The sequence below is a fragment of the Primulina huaijiensis genome, chromosome 6 (genome assembly GCF_012295235.1).
Source record: "Primulina huaijiensis isolate GDHJ02 chromosome 6, ASM1229523v2, whole genome shotgun sequence".
In the NCBI taxonomy this organism is placed as follows: domain Eukaryota; kingdom Viridiplantae; phylum Streptophyta; class Magnoliopsida; order Lamiales; family Gesneriaceae; genus Primulina; species Primulina huaijiensis.
This window is the reverse complement of record NC_133311.1, coordinates 17,188,021-17,205,250: the sequence shown is the minus strand read 5'-3', so window position 1 is coordinate 17,205,250 and position 17,230 is coordinate 17,188,021. Positions and strand designations below refer to the sequence as shown.

Here is a 17,230-nt window from a genome sequence, read left to right as displayed (position 1 = left end):
GAGAACTCCTCCACGGGAATTGGAGAGTACCCTCAAGCCAACGGCAACCGGGAATCGTGAGCTGCAGAGAGGATTTGAGGCCCTCTCGGAGAGTATGAAGAGGACTCCCGGCAAATGGCAATGACCATGTTGCATGCAATGCCAAACAGTTTTCATTTAGGTAAATATATTGATTAACTAGTGATATTTATTGCATACAAGTTGATTTTATTCATAAATAGGTTCATCAATTTCATTTTGTCCGTGTCTTTGTTGCTTATAAACTTGTTTCTGACCATACCTACGTTCAATGTTTCCTACAAGCTAGACATTATAATTGTCTTTCTCCACCCCACTGTTATTTTCATTAGCAGGCCGAATTTTCGAATGAAACTCGAGTGCATAGACATCATCGTCAATGTAATAGAGGATATATGTATGTATATACGTGTGTGTGTGTGTGTACATATCGATAAGATTATGTTCCATGTAATATTATGTTCATTAATCACATTTGGTGAGCAGTGTGAGCTTATCCATGCACTCTTTCGAATATGAATCCATATTCTGAATGGGTTTTGTTTCATCCACAAGGCAATGTTTTGGAATAGTGGAGTGTTTACTACATGACAAATGGGTCCTGGAAACGAGGGCTATTAATCTCTTAAAAGAAACCAAGGACTTCCAAGTGTAGATTGGGTGGATATTTTTGAAATCGGAAGAAACCGTCTATGGGAAAAAATGACAATTTGGAACCCACTTCTCTATGGTGCGCGCCTACACTCTGAAGGTTTTTTCACTGCCAACAAATACACAGTACTATGAATTAAAAAGGGTGTTTACGTAAGTAAAAAAGAGCCAAAAAATTTGTGTTCATCTATACAAAATAAAATAAACAAAATGGATTTGGATACCATTAGCAACCGTGTGTAGTTTTTACTTACAAAGAGCTGCAATGGCAAATCCACCCTTCGCATGTGGAGCCAAACCAAAAAGGTAGCCGTAGCAATACAAAAAGAATTGGATTCCACTGGAAACTTCAGGGGGAAAAAGGCAACGAAACTCCTATTCCTTGAAGTCATCCTTGTCATCAACTGGAATTGGCAAGTTCCTCCAGTACACAGCAAGAGCACTTCCACCCAGCTGAAAATTGCAGAATAAGTAAAAAACACACTTGCATCAAACTTGGCCAGAATCACTTTGAAGCGAGATACATAAGTACTCAAATAATGAAATGACTCACCGCCATACACACAACACTCACAGCTGAAGGAACAGCGACAAGAGGATTCGTAAAATGCTTTTGGGCTAGCAAAAATCCTAGTGCAGAGCTCTGGAATAACAGGAAACAAAGAGTGAAGAGCTTAGTTAAAGCATAAATAAATGTTATTGTGTTAGGTCAATTCTCAAGAGCTTGAACGTTCAAAAAAATTGGTTTCTGACATAGTACAACAGTTAGGGTCACTAGATTAGGTTTTACACAACATTCTCTGCGAACTAATACAAGATCTCATGCCTCTATAACTTTTTGAGTAAATATTTGCATGCTATTTTCTAGATCTCACAAAAACAAATTCATTTGCCTGTGGTTGTGTCGATTTTATTGCACGATCTGAAAACCTATATTTATAATTTTATAGTTTTCAAGACAATAAAAGGTAATGAAACAAAACCCAAAAAAATGCCTTCATGTAAGACATTTCACATTGTTAAGAAATATGAATCCATAACAAAATGTTTCGGTGAAAACGAAGAGTTTAGACCCCATAATAAGTACAGTAGCTCGCGTTGACAAGAGAACAAGATCATATCCACATTACACATTTGATCTCTAAGATTCTATATGGCACAGTTTTACAAAAGAAATTCCAGGAAAAAATAATATTTGATAGTGCAAGTTCTAATCCCGCTAATATTTGTCATACCTCATATTATCAGCTTTATTTTTAATTTGCTAACAACCGCGTTTATCTTTGTTCACCTTTTAAATTGTGGCATCTCTACTTCCTATCCAAGCGAGTCAGATAACATAATGAGGCAGCTCATATATCCCTCAAAATAGATTGTCATCGATCTCTCAAACCCGCTCAAACACAAGCATATACCGTACTTTCCACAAAGTGGTATGAGTTATATCACACAGTCACAATCCATTTCCAAGTCAACCAATACTCTTGGATTTTAAAGAAATGAGACTTTTTAATTACAAGTGATAATTTTTTCTTCTGAATCTGACATTGGAAAAGATACCTGCATTCCACATTCTATTGAAATAGTTCTAGAAGTTGATTCACCAAACATTAATTTCGGAATCCAGTAACCAAGAAAAAACGCTGCAGCGTGCAAGAGGGCCACAGGGAGTAGTAACTGAGCTCCCTGAGTTTTCAAGACATCTGAAACTTGCCCAATCTGAAAACACAAATAGAAAGTTCTCTATGAACACGAACAATCAGACTAACAAAGTAAGAATCTGAGAAAAGGTGGCAGAATAACTCGTGAACTTACTGGGCTTGCGCAGAGAAGGGTGGTAAGAACTACTCCAACTAAAGGTGTAACAGTAACTATTTTCGAGGTAAACTTTGGAAAAAACTCATTTGATAAAACTGCAAAACAAAAAACAGTTGACCAGGACGTGGTCGTTCAATTAACTGTAACTACAAGATAATGATTTTGGTATTTACACCAAAAAGGTTCACAAAGTTCAAGTTTGCTGCTTACCCCCAATAACTGTTGGCACTAACACAACCTGAAAAGTACTTATAGCAAGGCCCTGCAGGAACGATAACCAAAAAAATTAAAGTAGGAAAATTATAGAGCATGAAGTTTTAGAGCGAGGACATCAAAATCAATTCATTGGCTATGTAAATGACTAGTCTTTTTACCAATAAAATAAATGTACGGAATTGAACTTACGGCTGCATCAACTGGCACAAGCTGGCCTGCCAGAAGCTTAGTTAGGAGTGGAGTCATCACGATAGCACCAATTGTCGAACAACTACATCACCAATGGAAATTCAAGACTAGTTCACATAAAAACAGTAATTTGTCTTCTTGCAAAGAAACAGAAACTCTCATGTACAGGATGTCGTTAATCAGTGATGTAGTTTTCCACATTGTAATGCAATATCTCAAAATTTAATTACCAGATGTCAAGACATGATGTTCTGTGAATATTTTTTAAATTGGCAATAATCAAGATTCTACTTTGATTTCAATGGAGAGCATAAGTTATTTGGATAGCCTTAAAGGTCAGTTAATGCATAAAAACAGTCAACACAATGAATATAAACGATTTTTATGGTGATTCCAAAGTTTAACTTGGACCGATTGAGACAACAACTTGATAGATTCGCCCCCACAAAATCCTTAATGATTGATGAAATGTAGATGAGCTAAACACTAATGATGCATCTCATGTACCCATTGATGGAAGACATGACCTTAAATCCTTGTCAAGGGTATGTTCATAACAAATGGTACCTAGACTTTCGTTTTTTGATTTACAACCTCAGTAAAAATCACTCATTATGAAGCATTAGTTTTGTTGGCCAATTCATCGATTGCTTACTTCTATCTGCACCTTCTTGGAACAATGTTCGCCACAAATATAATGGCAGCCCTTGCTTTCAGCTCTCATCATTAAAATGGCTAAGCTGAATTTGATGATAGTTCTTAAATAACAAAATTTTCATAAACAGTCACGGACCAAATTTAGGTCAATTTCATTTCTTTGCCAAGTAACCCAACACCCATTCCAAAATCTGATTTTAATTCAGATCAAGCTTGAGCCTACCCTAGATCATCCTGCAGCATATTGACAGCACGATGACAGATCATGATCGGAAGCATAACTGACTTTGACTGAATTTCAGAAGTTTCAAAACAGCTGTTTGTAAAGAATACATCTCCTAGTTATGTCTTCATCATCAGAATTTTTCTAGGACCTTAACGATTAATGCAAATATCTAGCTATAATAAATTCAGAATAGGTCACACAAAGAAAAACTTGTTAAAAGACTTACGTGGTCATAAGAACCGATAGTGCTACATTTCCTTTAGATATATATGTAGCAACATTTGATGCTTGGCCTCCAGGACAGCATGATACCAAAATAAGTCCAGTCGCTAGAGGAGCAGACAATTTCAGAGTCTGTTTATCAGTGCAAAAGTAGTTTACAAATCCCAGTGCAGAAAACTTCTGGATTTACTAGTCAACAGGTGTGACATATGAAATACAAGCCAGCGGTCCAAAAATCACTTTTGATACAGTTAATCACATTCTAGAAATACAATTCAGCAGAAAAAATATTGTTAGCAGAAATATTTGGACAAAAAAATTCTTGGTGTGCAATAATAGCAATTACCAAATAAACGTAGAAGCTCAAGACAAAAAGAAGGCATACCATTGCAAGAACAAAGCCCAGCATTGGCTTGATGAAGTATTGAGCCAAAAATCCCACACCCACCTGAAAAGTCAAGAAGCAAATTCACTCACACTGTTAAAAGGTGAAAGATCACATCAACTGATCAATTTAATACAAACATTCGGAGAGGCTGACAAATGAGATACTACATACAGTCCAAGGATTACGCAAGCATTTCCTGAAGTCTTCAAATGTCAGCGTCAATCCCATTGACAGCATGAGTAAACCCAGTCCAACGGTAAATAGTTCCGTTCCTAACCAAGTTACCTGAGGCCAATAGACTCGACAATCAATTGCCATTCAATTTTCAGACACTGAAACTTAAAAATACTTACGGCAGTAGGTTTATAAATCCCGATAACAGTACCCAAAATTACCTGCATCGGTACATAGACTGATGTCATACTTTACTCATAAATGATTCAAATTCTTTTGGAAAAGATACACAGAACCTAGCACCAGAAAAAAATATCTTACAACAAGCAGAATGGAATAAACATACCCACAGAGGAAAAAGAGTAGTCAATAATTCAATTATCCTCTCATATTGGCTCATTTTATCACGAGTACCACTAGAAAAATCTCCAGAGGCGGCTTTCGTGCAACGGATTCTGAATTTCCTAAATAAACAAAATAGATAGTACAGCAAGAAAAAAATTGATTGCACAACAAATGAAATTCAAAACCAAACTCAGAGAATAACTCAAAGTGGAGCATAAATCAGTAAGTAGCCCATTACCATTGTCGATAATGTTTTGGCGAGCAGGTGCACCCTGTGTCACAAGTTAGAATTTGGTAATAAAAAGCATTTACACATCTACTGCCATAGTCATGTTCATGAATTGGAACAGTTATTTTCCAGGGATTTGTTTGTAGTATCCTCCAATGTAAAATAAAATATGATGTATACCATTTTCTAGCTATTTAAATTACCTGAAGATGTGATAACCTATTTACTGAAAACATTCAATTGAAGAATCTGAAATAGAGGTCATAAGAATAAGATCACAAATGTCAATTTCTGAAGCTTAGTCACATAAATCATTTTCTTACATATTTCAGAATTGGTAGTCCAAGTTCCGGCTATTTTTCTTAGGTGATATAGCAATATCTCCTGAACATTGCCAGTGACAATAGACTGGAGAATCATTACTTGTACACCAAACAAGGAAATACACATTAAAATAACTCTTTGAGTCCTGATATAAAAGAAAAAAGGCAAACTGTACCTGAACAAGCCCGAGAGTTGGTTGAATTTTTCTGATCCCATTGACTCTCTGCGCTTATGAAATCCAACATCTATATGTGGGTAAGTTGCAGCAAGATGTCCTCCTTGCTCCTTTACTTTGAAGTATTGACATTCCTTTACACGTGTTTCATAGGAAGCCATCATTTTCAGCTTGATGCCAGTTCTGAATTCCTTCCATTGCATATTCTTTCTAAAAAATGGAGCTGGAGAAGTGACATGTCCAGGAACACGAATCCCACGTGCTTCTCCAAGAAAAGGGCATCTCGGGTAACTGCTATAGAGACAAGAAGCCAAGGTCAAGTTTTTCAAATCATAAGCAATGATAGTTTCAGCAATAACCAACATCAATGTGGGTGAGTCCTAGTGTAACTCCCCAGGGCCCACTGGGTGGGTTTGTGCAAGCGAGCCTCTATGCAATGAACTTCGACTACTTATTATCCATCCTTGTTTTAAACAATTCAAGTTGTCAGAGTAGCTCATATACCCACTCAAATTTCTTTAACTTTCAAATCAAGGTATCACGACCATCCCTCATAAGGAAATACATGAGTCTCTGTTACGTGCCTGCGTTTGGAATCGAGTTATGGGTCGTTGGATAGTGAAATCTTCTAGTTCGGAGTAGGACTCCTGCCTTTTTGATTTACGACCTTGACGACCTATGATTAGTTGAAGAGTTGGGGCTCGTGAAAACAAGAGAACCACCCGATCTTTGCAAAATAAACTTTTATTGATAATTTTCGATATCCATCCCTTTCTCCCAAATCCATATGTATAATAATGATGCAATCCCCACAACTGAAAGAAAATCCTACCAAATATCAAAAGATATGCTGAAATTAGAGATGTCAATGGGGTGGATATGGGGCGGGTATGACTAAACCCAAGACCCGCCCCATGAAGAAAACTCAGACCCATTACCCGCCCCACCCCGATTAAATATTCTTCGAACCCTCCCCACCCCGTATACGAAATGGGGCCGGGTAGACCCGCCAGACCCATGAGACCCGAATTTTTTTTATATGAAAACAGTAATCTTCTTATCACATAATTGAATTATGAAACAAACAAACCTCTAAATATAACAAATAGAAAACTAATTCATATCTTCGACCACACTTAATAATAACAAACAAAATATTTTCATAACATAATGAATTACATAAAAAGAGGGAAAAAACTTGTGTGAGACGGTCTCACGGGTTGTATTTTGTGAGACGGATCTCTTATTTGGATCATCCATGAAAAAGTATTACTTTTTATGCTAAGAGTATTACTTTTTATTGTGAATATCGGTAGGGTTGACCCGTCTCACAGATAAAGATTCGTGAGACCGTCTCACAAGAGACCTACTCAAAAAAGAGTTACTAGCTCTCCAAAAAAAGTTTTGACATCCCCAAAAATAAGTCATAACAGAATTTAAACAGATCAATATAAAATCAGCGAGTAAGCTTGATTTCAGACACATTCTTCAAGATCATCTTCTTCTTCATCAAGAATGGTGGGACAAGTTGGTAATTACTTGAAGAATTACCTACAAAATTAAAGAGAGAAAGTACATTGAAAATATAAAACTGTAATTTAAAACCGTATAAAAATGTAATTTAAAGAGAAAAAGTACAGTAACGAAATTAAAATGAAAGTACAATAACAAAATAACCTTCCACCTCAACTCACAACCATCTTCGTGTGCACATCAATGCCTCCACAGTCGTTGGATTAAGCCTACTACGATGAGGACCAACTATTCTTCCGCTATTGCAAAAGTAGAGTCAGATGCAACAGTTGACACATGAATATCTAAAATATCCTTTGCCACTTTCTGTAAATTTGGATATTTGACCCCATTCGTCTTCCACCAACTAAGAATATCAAAATGTTGAGTCCGTGGCAAGACAATTTCTTCCAAATACATATCCAACTCGGTTAGGGATTTTGACGCAGCTTGGCTTGAACTTGAAGCCACTTATTTATCATACATATCTAAAATATTAATATCTGATGCATCAATATTAGAAACAGACGAAGTCCCATCAATCCCTGAACCACCACTATTTTCCAATTATTTTTTTGTCTTGGATTGGTAATCTACCAATAAATCACAACAATTTTGTTGAACTTCATCAATTTTAGATTGTGATATTTCATCATAAATTTGGGGAAAATAAAATTCAACAAGCTTCATCTTATATCTAGGATCCAATACAGTAGCAACCCCCATCATAATATGACAATTATACCAATATTTATCAAATTTATCATTTATATCCACATATATAGGGCGGGTATGGGGCGGGTATTATAGAACCCATGACCCGCCCCATACCCAGATGGGTCTGAAAAATTGGACCCTAGACCCACCCCATGACCCATTTAGTATGCCCAAACCTGCCCCAAATGGGGCGGTATTGACATCTCTAGCTGAAATCTCAAAAACAAAGAAATAGAAAAAACAAAGAAATAATTATCCTTGCTAACTAAGGAAAAAATCTTCTTGCTCCTCAACTTTTAACCCTAAATTTCCCTTGTGTGAAACGTTGATACCTCTTGGGCTCGTCCTCCACATTATTGGGCTCGTTCTCCACATTGTCGTCCACAGCCCCTTCTCGGCCCACGTTTTCTTCGCGGCTCGTGACATTGCCATCCCCTTGAGATGCAAGTCTGCCTCCTGATTGCCCTTGAACTTCTTGAGCGATGAAACATGGAAAACTGGATGGATTTTGGATGATTCTGGGAGTTGAAGTTTGTATGCGACTGACTACCGAAAATGGCCCATAGTAACGAGGGCCGAGTTTCTGATTTTTGCGATAAGCTACAGATTTCTAACGATATAGCTGCAGTTTGAGCAGTACCTTGTCCCCCACGTCGAACTGGAGTTCCCGATGAGTAGCATCATATTGTGTCTTCATGGAGTTTTGTGCTTGCAAGAGTCTGTTTTTCAATTCCCCAAGAACTTGATTGCGAGTTTGTAATTCTCTATCCACAGAATCAATGCTTGAGAGACCGGGGCAGTATGACAATAGGCGTGGTGGGGGACGCCCATAGACGGCTTCAAATGGCGTAGTGCGAGGAGAAGAATGAAAACTGGTGTTGTAGCAATACTTAGACCATGACAGCCAACCTATCCATTTCTTTGGATAATCCCCTGTAAAGCAGCGCAAATACATTTCCACAATGCGATTAACAGCCTCTGTTTGACCATCGGATTGTGGGTGATATGCAGACATCCATAATTGTGAACTACTCAATCGGAAAAGTTCCTTCCAAAAAGAGCTTGTAAAAGTGATATCCAGATCAGTAACAATTGTCTCTGGTAGCCCATGCAATTTAAACACGTGATCAAAGAAAATGTGAGCGACGTGCACCGCGCTATACGGATGGGAGAGGGCCAAAAAATGAGCATATTTAGATAGACGATTGACGACAACCAATAACACACTTTTGCCTTGTGATACCGGGAGCCCTTCAACAAAATCCATGGAGATATCGATCCATATATGCTGAGTAGGTATCGGTAGGGGTTGGAGTAACCCTGCAGGTTTTAAAAGTTCCACCTTATTACGTTGACATATGAGACACGTAGCCACATACTCTTGGACTTGGCGTTTCATTCCTGTCCAAAAGTAATCACAGGAAATGCGATGAACAGTTTTCTAGAAGCCCTCATGGTAGGCATTACGGGTACCCGAAATGATACTGGCAATGGAGGGAGAGATCTTCGACAAATAAATACGCTGACGATACCATATAAGACGATCCCTGAATTCCCAAGGCCCTATAGCTTCGTCTTGCAGGATTTTTTGGATAAGGGGTTGAAGTTCGGCCGTGTCCCGATGTTCCTCCCGAATGGTGCTGAAAATCGCTGATTGCGGCAGAGAGATAGCTTGTAAACTGCCCTCCGCGTCATCACGTCTGGACAGCGCATCCGCCACCACGTTGGTGCTGCCGGCTTTGTATTCCACGTGAAAATCAAAACCCAAAAGCTTGCTAACCCAATGCTGCTGTGGTGAAGTCGTAATCCGCTGCTCCAGTAAAATTTAAGGCTATAATGATCGGTGCGAACCACAAAAGTGTTGTCCCAAAAATAAGGTCGCCAATGACGCACCGCTTTAGCTAACCCAATCAACTCCTTTTCAAATGTAGGAAGCTTTTTGTGTCGTTGGGGGTAAGGGTTGGCTAAAGAAAGCAATGGCACGCCCATTTTGATGCAAAACTGCACCAATCCCCATATCCGAAGGGTCGCACTCGACCACAAAGTGTGCTGAAAAATCCGGCAAGGCAAGAACAGGGGTTGTTGTCATAACAGTTTTTAATAAGGCAAACGCACGAGAAGCCTCGTCGCTCCACTTGAAGGAGTTTTTCTTTAATAGCTGCGTAAGGGGAGCTGCAATGGTGACATAATCCTTGACGAATTTATGATAATAACCGGTGAGCCCCAAAAACCCTCGCAAGCCTTTAACTGTGTTTGGGGCTGGCCATCAGGTGATTGCCTTAATCTTATCCTCATCAACCTTGACACCCATTTGATTGACGACGTGCCCTAGATAGGCCACCTCTGTTTTGGCAAAGATAAACTTAGATCGCTTCAAGACAAATTGCTGCTGCCGTAATATCGAAAAAACTGTGCGAATATGACACAAGTGCTCGTCCCACGTTGTGCTGTAGATCAAGATTTCATCAAAGAAAACCAAAATAAATTGCCTCAAATATTGTCCAAACATCGAATTCATGATTGATTGGAAGGTAGAGGGGGGTGTTGGTAAGGCCAAAAGGCATTACGACAAACTCAAAGTGGTCGTGGTGGGTGCGGAAGGCTGTCATGTGCACGCAACTAGGATCCATAAGAATCTGGTGGTATCCGGCCTGCAAATCCAGCTTTGAAAAATATTTTGCACCATGAAGCTCCTCCAAAAGCTCGTCTATGATCAGGATCGGGAATTTATCCTTGATAGTTTTTGCATTAAGAGCCCGGTAGTCGACACAAAACCTACAAATGTCTTTTTTCTTGACTAGAAGTACTGGGGATGAGAACGGCAAGTTGCTGGGTCGAATGAGACCCTTCTCGAGCATATCAGCGCATTGTCGCTCAATTTCGTCTTTTTGGGCATGAGGATATCAATATGGGCGCACCACGATGGGATTGGCCCCGTGTTCCAATATAATTTTGTGATCGGCGCTGCGAGAAGGCGGAAGTCCCTCGGGTTCTGCAAGTATATCAGAAAATTCTTCCAAAAGATGTGCTAACTGCCCCTGGGGGTCTTCTTCATGGTTGCGCAACGTAGATAAATGCAGGCTAATTGTAGTGCCTCCTTTTTGTAAGCCATATAATGCAATCGTTGTGCCCCCTTGCAAGAATCTCATCGACATATCCTTGAAGTTCCATGTGATAGGACCCAATGTTTTCAGCCAATTCACGCCCAAGACTACTCCAAATTCACCCAATGAGAAAATGAAAAATTCCACACAGAAGGAATGTCGCTCCAGTTGGATTTTTATGTTACGACAAACTCCCGCGCATGATAATTTTTTTCCGTTGGCCACTGTCACCCAAAGGGCTGCTGGATTCTCTATCGGCGACTTCAATTTATATGCCAAGTTGGTGTCCAAGAAGTAGTGTGAGCTGCCCGAATCTATGAGCACCACGACCGGAACCCCATTAATAGCCCCCTTAATTTTCATGGTTTGCGCTTGTGAGGACCCTGAAATCGCGTGTATGGTCAGCCCCAATTCGTGTGATTCCGCTGCTTCACCATGTTCTTCATCGGTTACTTCTAACCAAAATAATTTTTTGCATCGATGACAGGGGACACACATTTCATCACAGTTAAAACAGAGCCCATGTGATCGGCACTCCTCCATTTCGGCTCGATTCATTTTTTTAACAAACGGCGGTGAACTTGGATTAACCCCTGGCTTGCGCGGTGTTTGAGTTCCTTCTTTGCGCTCGAATAAGCGAGCAAGGCTCATTGCGATTGCTAAATCCATGGGCTGCTGGATTTCTACCTCAATTGCAATCTGCTCCATTAACCCGCTGATGAATATTTCTACTTCTTGTTTGCTGGTGAGAGCACAGGCATGGGCAGCCAGTTGTTCGAATCGGCGCTGATATTCCCCTACGATTCCTGTTTCGCGTAGCTTAGATAATTCTCCCAATTTATTGTTGCGGATCGTCGGGCCAAATCAGAGATTGCATTGGGTCTTGAACTCTTCCCACTGTAAGTTCGGCCTATCCCTTTCTAATTTGAGTTTGCGCTTCTTCTTCTAGGTGGAAGGATGCTGACTCCACCTTTTCCTCTTCCGGTGTATGTTGATGTCGAAAAAATTGTTCGCACCGATGGATCCATCCCAACGGATCTCCATCGCCATTGTAACTAGGGAATTCTAGTTTTGAGTATTTTGGAATATACCTACGGCCTTCTCCCTCGTCGATGCGCTTCGAGTCCTCACGACGCGGAATGCGTGAGTCCTTGTAGCTACTTTCCCCGCTGTGGCCACTGAATTTGCCGACCGTGTGTTTGCCCAGCTTAGTGAAAGTTCCTGCAAATGTGCGGCCATCTCCTGCTGCCGTTTTTTGGTTGCACGTTTACCCTCTCGGTACATGTTCATGAATGCCTCAAATTGTTGTTCCAGCTTGCTGATATCCCCCATAACTGCTGGCTCTGATACCAATATGTTACGTGCCTGCTTTTGGGATCAAGTTATGGGACGTTGGACAGTGAAATCTTTTAGTTCGGAGTAGGACTCCTGCCTTTTTGATTTACGACCTTGACGACCTATGATTAGTTGAAGAGTTGGGGCTCGTGAAAACAAGAGAACCACCCGATCTTTGCAAAATAAACTTTTATTGATAATTTTCGATATCCATCCATTTCCCCCAAATCCCTACATATACTAATGATGCAATCCCCACAACTGAAAGAAAATCCTACCAAATATCAAAAGATATGCTGAAATATCAAAAACAAAGAAATAGTAAAAACGAGGAAATATTAAAAACAAGGAAATAATTATCCTTGTTAACTAAGGAAAAAATCTTCTTGCTCCTCAACTTTTAACCCTAAATTTCCCATGTGTGAAACGTTGATACCTCTTGGGCTCGTCCTCCACATTCTTGGGCTCGTTCTCCACATTGTCGTCCACAGCCCCTTCTCGGCCCACGTTTTCTTCGCGGCTCGTGACAGTCTCACCACAATGCATGATCGATCCTAAGATATCAGAATTCTAGAGGTGACATCTATCAGTTCAAAAGGTGACTCATGCGTGTATAACTCTTTTTCCAACAATTTCAAACATAGATCCACGCACAACGCACTTTTGCCATATAACACTTAGCATTTGATATTCCAACTCAGCTTCTCATATTCCCCTCTATTAAGCCATGCATTAGATTAGGAGCCTTTTGAACCATGATTTACCTTTTTTAACCATTGACTAACAATCTTTATTCATTTATTGAGAAGATATACCTTTAGCATTTATCTCTTTAAACATGCATCATGCCACATGAAGTCTATGACATTGCTAGTCTGTAGAATGAAGTTGTGCTTATGATGTAACCATGAAACGCATTCTCACAGATTTTGATCTTTCAAAGGTTTCTAGTTGATAAAAAAAGAGAATGGAACATATATTTACTACTATTCATCTCGTGTCTCAAGTGCTGAGCGTGGTACTCACTATCATTAATAGAGTTTAGTGTATGTTGAATATGCATAGATTAGATGATAAGATAACTCTTTGATTTGTTGGTAGTTTAGATAGCATTTTATCATTTATGTCTAAATTCAAATTAGATTAGATTAGATAGTATTTTGATTGGGTAAACCTCTATATATTCTGATGCATCGTTTCAGTGTAATTCATTCAATAAAATAGCATTTTCCCCACATTCTTTCTTCCAGTAAAGACATGGATTCAGAGACAGGTTGCTGCCAATGACAAAATACGGCATGTCAGCTCTTTCTTCCTCCGGAGCCTCATCCAAGACCATCGGATCCTCAAATCCAGCATGCCCAAATACTGGGCTTCTCGAATCATCCACTATCCCAATCACTTGTCATAAATTGAATGGCAGGAACTACCTGTCTTGGTCTCAATCTGTGATGCTATTCGTATTCGAAGAGGATTTTCCATGAGATGGGAAACGCAAATTACTAGTTCGGCATGAAGTTTGTGAATAAATGATTGTATAACATCTTGATTATACATGATAAACCAATTTCCCAACCAAAAGATTCACCAAACCGTTGTCTATAGCTCCCCACATGAGCAATTGATAAATGCTAACCAAAATTAATAAATTTTACCAGAATGAGATTCTAGCCATTAAATCTTATTTGTCTCATAATAACAACAAAAAGGTTATCGTCGATGATAATTCAATAACATTTAATGTTTGGGTGGTTTCGGATTATGGGAAGTACACAAGAGGGTGTTTTTGTCTTAAAATGTCAAGGAATTCAAATTAAGTTGGCTTTCTTGTTTCTTGGAAAAGTTGTTCTCGGATATCAAATAATGATAAAGTCACCTCAAATAACAAACAAAACACACAAGGTAAGGCAAAATAATTTAGAAGGAGGATTTGTTTCTGGAAAAGTAATTTCTCAAGATGAAAATATAACTTAATTTTCATTTTTGAGCTGGACAAGAAAGAAAAAAGGACAATTATTATAATCTATACAATTGGCATTGAGATTATTTGCATGAAAACCGTTCGACTTATTTAATTTATATGCACTTATTCGTTTTAGTGTTTTCATAAATATATCAATTCAGGCTCGATTGAGCCTATTTGTTTAGATTATAACTCAGATCTAATATCCCAAACCATGGTGAGTTTTCTCCCTATCTGTATCCTAAAATCCATATTACAATGGACAGTTCATAGAAATTGATATAATAAGGATCATATTGTGAGGTATGCATCTCGAGCTTTTTTCACTTTTGGAGTTAAGAGTACAATTTATTTTTTATAGTAATCAATTCTACATAATATCAGGATCAAAAAGATTCTGTATTTTTTATGGATCGATTTAAAGGAGCCCCAGGACACCAACAAATCAAGTGCAATAGTAGCACTTTACACAAAAGGCTCTTCTTGTAACTTTGTCATAAAGCTGCTTACTCTGCTATATCCATTACATTACTAGAATAATCCAATGTATAATCCTATAAATGTATGCAAATTCCTCCAAGAAGCTGAAATCGAAAAGGGATATCAAAGTTAACATAGATTGTTAAGGTATGACATTGTCAGCCATGCTTACCAGGATATGACAAAAGCACTAGGGGAAGGTGCCATTGCTCGACAACCTCCTCTCACTTCCACTAATATCCAATTTTCAGCAGTACCCCTAAAATGAGAAGAATACTCTCATGTGTAAATCAATATTATCACCAGGATCAAGAACGAGAGTATCACGCATAGATAGATCCCTTTCAGCTATGAGCTATGCTTCTCACTTAACCAGTATATGCAAAATTTTCAAATATAATTGAATGTCACAAAAAAATGTTAATTTCTACAAACACATACTTGCATAAGCCAAATAAACGTTCACTGCATCCATTAGACCTAGATACGTGTACATTTCGTAAGCCATGAGTTTGACAGCTTATTTTCTACTCAAGACTCTGGGTGATCAGTCCACCAGTGATGAGATGGGTAATCGGAACTTGGGAAGAAAGAATGGAGAATTATACTTTGACCCCATGAAAAATCGTCAGCAAATCTACTTCAAAATATCCAACAGAACAAAAACACCGCCAACTTTTGAGTTGGTCATGAAGGGTTAACTGAGGCCGGTTGCCACAACAACAAACGACCAGTCAAAAACATACCAACACACTCAGCCACTTGTAGGTTTATCTTCATTTTAATTTTTCTTTGTAAGAAACTAAGAATGTCTGGCGACCAATTTCACCACATATCATGATGATACTCAAATTCAATCAAGGTTGAGTTCATACGAAAAATGAGGGTGTGGGGTGGGGTGGGGGTTACACATGGTTAACAAGAGTCGTAGATACGCCGGACGAGGAAAGAACTTACCTGAAGAAACTTCAAGAAACCAGACCAAATAATGAACGAACGCTACACAACAGTCTGCTAGTCAATAATGGCTCGAGGCAGCAAAGAGTTGGGACTGAGCGTAGAAAAATTCTGCCTTCGACAGGCCACTTTTTGAGAAATGACAGGTTTGCCCCTATGGAATGTGGACTCTCACTTTCATCCACCGTCATCGGAGCATTAATTTGATATTAGAAACATTTTTTTTCGAGTAGATCTTTTCTGAGACGGTCTCACGAATCTTTGTTTGTGAAACAGGTCAATCTTATCAATATTCACAATAAAAAGTAATTTTTTAAGATATTTTTTCATAGATAACTCAAATAAGAGATCTGTCTCATAAAATAAGACCCGTGAGATCGTCTCACACAAATTTTTGTCTCCTTTTTAAAGTAGAGTGAGTTTACATGTAGCTTTAATACCATAAAGGAATGGAAATACTTTATTAGACATAAAGTAGACAACTAATAAAGAAGTATTTAACTTCTATTACACTAAAAGAGAAATCATTCACATTGTTTTGACTATAAAAAGATATTGTTAAAAAGATCATCGAAATATCATTACAATTCTAGTTCTTTTTATCTAAGTTAAAAATAAGACGATGATTGTAAAATCTTACACAAAAGAGGAGAATAGGGTTTGGGTCATAGACAATAGACGAGACTAATCTTTCATACTTTCGTCTCAACTCACGGTATTCCGAAGTATTGGAGCCGTGAGACCACAGAATCTTCTATAAGTTTTTTATTCTCATATGTTTCGAGGTCTCTAGCCTTAAAGTTCCAATATGTAGAATATGTGGGAAACACAAAAGATTTAATCTCCCTAGAAATACAAATTTGATAGACTGAAAAAAAGTTCTTGCAATTCAGTTTATGAGTGTGATATCTCGATTAATGAAAGTGATTCATTTAAGTATCGCCAACTTTGTAGTGGGTGGTGACCAAATTTGGATATCTCCATTAAATCATACATGGATTCATATTTCACTTACGATGATATTTGATTTGTATCCGACATTAGATCAAATGAATAAACATTGTTTAGCCTATTTACTCATGATTCTTTAGTTACCACAGAACTAACTGGAAAACCACATCATGCACTAACATCAGGAATCTGAAAGTTAAAATTCGACTGCATAATATGAGAGAAACACTGTGTATCAAAGACTGCTCCAAAAATGACAACTCTTTGGGTCCAATCAAATTGCTTCTGAGTTCTGACAACGTTGATTACTATCTCCATTTTATTGTTTTTAAATTCCTCCACAGCCCAATCCGAAAAACCAGATCTCTCTTTGCACTTAATTTTTCTTGGGATTCTTCCCCTCCCTACATGTCGTTAGACTATTGGATTTAGAAGCTAAAAGGATAAGGTCATCTTGAACTATTGGAAACTCTCCTCCAAAGCCCGAGGAAGGCACGAATTGACTTTGGATTTTCCGATTTTCTGTTGCTATTTCAAGAGTTTTTATCTCCATAGAAGGTTCATACTCTTATACCTGGA

The 17,230-nt window shown here is 38.5% G+C and overlaps 1 protein-coding gene across 1 annotated transcript; it reads right to left on the bottom strand.

Moving 5' to 3' along the window:
• Nucleotides 1-859: 859 nt before the first annotated feature.
• Nucleotides 860-15,849, bottom strand: LOC140979802 (sodium/pyruvate cotransporter BASS2, chloroplastic-like). Its single transcript, XM_073445377.1, has 14 exons — nucleotides 15,701-15,849; nucleotides 14,916-15,002; nucleotides 5,633-5,926; nucleotides 4,906-5,023; nucleotides 4,739-4,780; nucleotides 4,557-4,670; nucleotides 4,383-4,445; nucleotides 4,002-4,129; nucleotides 2,893-2,974; nucleotides 2,698-2,749; nucleotides 2,485-2,582; nucleotides 2,230-2,388; nucleotides 1,223-1,312; nucleotides 860-1,122 (listed from the first exon to the last, which is right to left on the bottom strand). Exons 2-14 carry the CDS (start codon nucleotides 14,948-14,950, stop codon nucleotides 1,045-1,047), a joined length of 1,353 nt encoding a protein of 450 aa, XP_073301478.1. The 5' UTR covers nucleotides 14,951-15,002; nucleotides 15,701-15,849; the 3' UTR covers nucleotides 860-1,044.
• Between the last annotated feature and the right edge of the window lie 1,381 nt (nucleotides 15,850-17,230).